The following is a 5,701-nucleotide window of genomic DNA, read 5'->3' on the forward strand; positions in this document are numbered from 1 at the left end:
CCCTCGCCTGGCGCTAGGCATTAATGGGTACAACAAGGACTGGTCGGCTCGGAGTCAGTATAATGTGTCTGAGTGGGGTATTCATGCTTCACTGCGGCATGGTATCTCAGTGGGCTAGCACTATAAAACCAGCTTCAGTCTGGGCTAGTACAAGCAGCCGCACATACACATACACACGCATGCACGTCGTCATATGAGCAAAATATTCTCAAGCACGACGTTAAACCCAATTTCACCTCACCTCACCTCACCTCACCTCACCTCACCTCATTACTTGTTAAACCGTTGAATTGACTTATCATTGGATGGGCGTATGGTGGCCTAGTAGTTAAAGTGGTGGTCCAAAGACCATGGTTACAGTGTGTGAAACCCATTTCTGGTGTCCCCAACCATTAATAATATTGCTAAAAGCGGTGTAAAACCTTCCTAACTCACTTATTGTCGTTTTTATTTCTCTGTCTATCAGATCCTGGAGGGGTTCCACCGATGTGGGCGTATCGAACATCTGATGGTGGGGGGACAGACAGGGGCTGACTTGGAGAGGGTCGCGGAAGTCAGGAGGATGTGTCGACACAAGTATATAGAGATGGAGCCAGGTGATAGTGTATAGTTTGGACAAATATATAGAGATGGAGCCAGGTGATGGTTTATAATTTGGACAAGTATATAGAGATGGAGCCAGGTGATGGTGTATAATTTGGACAAGTATATAGAGATGGAGCCAGGTGATGGTGTATAGTTTGGACAAATATATAGAGATGGAGCCAGGTGATGGTTTATAATTTGGACAAGTATATAGAGATGGAGCCAGGTGATGGTGTATAATTTGGACAAGTATATAGAGATGGAGCCAGGTGATGGTGTATAGTTTGGACAAGTATATAGAGATGGAGCCAGGTGATGGTGTATAATTTGGACAAGTATATAGAGATGGAGCCAGGTGATGGTGTATAGTTTGGACAAGTATATAGAGATGGAGCCAGGTGATGGTGTATAGTTTGGACAAGTATATAAAGATGGAGCCAGGTGATGGTGTATATATTCTTCAAAGGCATTTAGAAGTTTGTGTAGTAATACCGTGATATTGCTAGAATATTGCTAAAAGCGGCGTAAAAACATACTCTCTCACTCCCTCGTAATGCCTTTCAAGACATTATAACAGTGTTATCTTCGCAACTACTTTTCGCTGCAGATTTATGTCATTCTCTGAAATCATTTTTAAACATTTCATCTACAATGAAATATAGTTACAAGGGAAAGCTAACATCTCCATGCAAATGATTTGTGAGTCCAGAAACTTGTTACACCGTCCTCATTACCTGTATTCAACGGGGCGGTGGTGTAGCCTAGTGGTTAAGCGTTCGCTCGTCACGCTGTAGGCCTGAGTTCGATTCCCCACGTAATTACAGTGTGTGAAGCACATTTCTGCTGTCCCCCGCCCTGATATTGCTGGAATATTGCTAAAAGCGGCGTAAGAACGCACTCACTCACTTAGCTGTATTCGTTATCTAGGTGACGCCCTCTTCTTCCACTGCAACCTCCTGCACAGCAGCGGCATCAACAACAGCTCCATGAGACGGTCGGTCCTCATCTGTGCCTTCAACAAGGCCACCAACAACCCGGTCTATGAACATGAATACCCGCAGTATACTAAACTAAACAAGGTATGAACACGTGTGCCCGAACTATACTAAACTAAACAAGGTATGTACTGTGTACCCGAACTATACTAAACTAAACAACCCGCACTATACTAAACTAAACAAGGTATGTACACATGTACCCGCACTATACTAAACTAAACAAGGTATGTACATGTGTACCCTCACTATACTAAACTAAACAAGGTATGTGAACACGTGTACCCGCACTATACTAAACTAAACAAGGTATGAACACGTGTACCCGAACTATACTAAACTAAACAAGGTATGAACACGTGTACCCGCACTATACTAAACTAAACAAGGTATGAACACGTGTACTCGCACTATACTAAACTAAACAAGGTATGAACACGTGTACCCGCACTATACTAAACAAGGTTGCTCACATGTGCGTACCCACACTATGCTAAACAAAACAAGGTATGAATATGTGTACCCTCACTATACTAAACTAAACAAGGTATGAACACGTGTACCCGCACTATACTAAACTAAACAAGGTATTACACGTAAACTAAACACGTGTACCCGCACTATACTAAACTAAACAAGGTATGAACACGTGTACTCGCACTATACTAAACTAAACAAGGTATGAACACGTGTACCCGCACTATACTAAACTAAACAAGGTACTACACGCACTATGCTAAACAAAACAAGGTATGAACATGTGTACCCGCACTATACTAAACTAAACAAGGTATGAACACGTGTACCCGCACTATACTAAACTAAACAAGGTAACATTATTGCCCACACTATTAAAACTAAACAACGTACACGTGTACCCGCACTATACTAAACTAAACAAGGTATGAACACGTGTACCCGCATATACTAAATTAAATGAGGTATGAACACGTGTACTCGCATTATACTAAACTAAACAAGGTATGAACATGAAAACCCGCACTATACTAAACTAAACAAGGTATGAACACGTGTACTCGCACTATACTAAATTAAACAAGGTATGAACACGTGTACCCGCACTATACTAAACTAAACAAGGTATGAACACGTGTACTCGCACTATACTAAATTAAACAAGGTATGAACACGTGTACCCGCACTATACTAAACTAAACAAGGTACTACACGTGTACCCACACTATGCTAAACAAAACAAGGTATGAACATGTGTACCCGCACTATACTAAACTAAACAAGGTACTACACGTGTACCCACACTATGCTAAACAAAACAAGGTATGAACATGTGTACCCTCACTATACTAAACTAAACAAGGTATGAACACGTGTACCCGCACTATACTAAACTAAACAAGGTATTACACGTGTACCCACACTATGCTAAGCTAAACGGTATGAACATGTGTACCCGAAGTACTCACACGGCTAAGTTGACGTTCACACAATAATAAACAGATATTGAGCATATTTGGGTAAATTGTATTTCAAACATTATCAAGAAACATCAGTGATCATTCGAATATACTACTTGCTCTATGCTAGCCATAAGTTGTGCCTCTTGTACACGTATTTGGGAGATTGGCTCCCAAACCGGAACCCAATAAGACCATGCGGTCTGGCCCATCACTTTTTATCTCCCTCCCCGAGAGTTTCAAAACAACTAACATGGAAAAGAAAAGAAGCGTAAGTAAAATGTGAAAAAGAACAGAGATTAGAATAGGCAACAGAGCAGTTCTCCTGACCCTGTCATGTCAACACCACCGCCGACCTTCTTCTTCTCTCGGAGGCTCGGCAGTTACTTTCTCCTGTATATTCAGCTGATCACTTGACTTGCGTTTAGGTGTGTTTGTGACGTGTGTCCTCCATGGGGCAGGATACGCGAACTCCAGCTGGCGTTACTACTTGATACCGACTCGGGCGGTGGGGTAGCCTAGTGGTTTCAGCGTTGGCTCGTCATGCTGAAGACTCGGGTTCGAATCCCCACATGGGTAAAATATGTGAAGCCCATTTCTGGTGTCCCCCGCCGTGATGTTGCTGGAATATTGCTAAAAGCGGCGTAAAGCCAAAACTCATGCGTGTAAAACAACAGAGGATTTTCGTTTTGCAACAAACGATTGCCTTTTCACCGAATATGTGACGGCTGCTGTCCTAACGTGTCAGGAATAATCCTTGAGTTATAAATCCTGTTTCGTTGTAATGTTCCTTTTCCGTTTCATGTCCATTTCTAGTCCTACTTTTTCTGTTGTGATTCCATGCCCTTCCACTGAACCATGTACTCTGATCCGCGATTCCAAATGCGAGCCTTGTTCGATGTATTGTGTGTGAAAATATTGTAATTAATTACTGCGGTTAGAAGAGGACATGCTTTTTCTTCATCCGCTTATTTATCGTGTTTCATTTTACCTTTTAAGCCCAACGGAAGGTGGTTCTTCAGAAAATCGAAACAGGTTATTCTCAGGATTTGACCATCGTCTCTTTTTGTTAAAGTCACGCCCATGCCGTTGCTCACTGGTTTTACAATATTGATAAACTTCTAAGGTCTGCACAACCTCGGGTTTTCCTCCCATATCGAACAGACACGCCATGATATAAACCGTAATGCTGTAACGTTGAAAGCAGCCTTACCTGTCAATAACGTTGGTGTTGAATTCCCATGTACACGTTGTTATGATGTCGGTGTTGGGAGTGTTTCAGGTTCCAAACAGCGCCATCATTGACTGCAACAACAACTTCACAGACGTTACGGGGAAAAGCTTTGTTGACCTCCGAAAGGACAAAACTGTCAAAGTTGCAGTGCAGTAGAGGGTCAGGGTCAAGGTCACGTCGACGTTCGAGATACCTTGTAGTAATCGACTGAGAAGGTCGTTTCAAAACTAATTGTTTGCAACGAATAATTATTGTGTATAAAAATGAACATTCTTGGACAAGTGACAGTTACACTCTGTTGCAACTTGTATTATATGCAGATCTAAATAATAATAATATAATAATAATAGAACACTTGTAATATATCCGCTCACAGCGCACAGAGAGAAGAGAGTTGAGAGAAGAGATAGGTCTTAAGTGACCTAAAAAGAGTCAAGTCTCTCCGGTTTTGTGGCAGGCTGTCCCATAGGATTGATGCTGCATAAGTAAAAGTCATTTTTCCATGTTGTGGTGTTCTTATTTTCTTACTTAAATCAAGTTTCATAGATCATGCAATCGAGAGAGGTACAGGTGTCCAATAAAATTATTATTTTTATTGTTGTTATAGTTGCCAATATCATCGTCGTCATCGTCATACTCATCATCCATCGATCATAGAAATCATCAAGATCCTGGTTAGAATTGGTCGTCATAATCATGATCCATCGATCATAGGAATCATCGAGATCCTGGTTAGAATTGGTCTTCACAAACCCATGCTTGTCGTAAGAGGCGACAAAGATGATCGGGTGGTCAAATTCGCTGACTTGGTTGACACATGTCATCGGTTCCCATTTGCGGAAATCGATGTCCATGCTGTTGACCACTGGATTGCCTGGTCCAGAATCGTTTATTTACAGACAGCCGCCATTTAGCTGGGATATTGCTGAGTGTGGCGTAAAACTAAACTCACTTACTCAAATGGCCGATGACCCACTTACACTCATGACCTTCTATACCGAGCCACGAACGCAACTGTATCATAGATGTGGGATTGAATTGTACACTAGACGCCAACAGAAACGTTACCCTCCTACCTTTATGAATTACTTGAAAACTATCAAATATATGTTAGAAGGTATTACTTTACAAGAAAGCTTAACAACACAGCTTTATGCAAATCACGAAAACCACTTCTCAAATGCATTCATATTTAGGTGAAATGCATCTTTTTCAGAAGAGTTGAATTGTCCTATATTCGCCCATGCCGAAATATACCAATGACAGTGATTTTGATGTTCAAAAGAAAGGTTGAAATAAAATTCTAATTTGGAACAATGTTTAAAATCAAAGTCACCATTTTTCAACTATTAAAACAAGAAACAACTGTTGTAGAGTGTGTAAAATTGTAAAATAATCACTCCTATGATTTCAGTCTTTTAAAACATTTTCTGCTGATTTGCATTAGTGAA

General features: G+C 41.0%; 1 protein-coding gene across 1 annotated transcript; it reads left to right on the forward strand.

Moving 5' to 3' along the window:
* The first annotated feature begins 461 nt into the window (after positions 1–461).
* On the forward strand, positions 462–4,845 carry LOC124271707. Its single transcript, XM_046706867.1, has 3 exons — positions 462–596; positions 1,513–1,664; positions 4,299–4,845. Exons 1-3 carry the CDS (start codon positions 509–511, stop codon positions 4,404–4,406), a joined length of 348 nt encoding a protein of 115 aa, XP_046562823.1. The 5' UTR covers positions 462–508; the 3' UTR covers positions 4,407–4,845.
* The last annotated feature ends 856 nt before the right edge of the window (positions 4,846–5,701 follow it).

This window comes from Haliotis rubra, unplaced genomic scaffold, assembly GCF_003918875.1.
Source record: "Haliotis rubra isolate DU_JTF1 unplaced genomic scaffold, ASM391887v1 Scf1626, whole genome shotgun sequence".
Taxonomy (NCBI): domain Eukaryota; kingdom Metazoa; phylum Mollusca; class Gastropoda; order Lepetellida; family Haliotidae; genus Haliotis; species Haliotis rubra.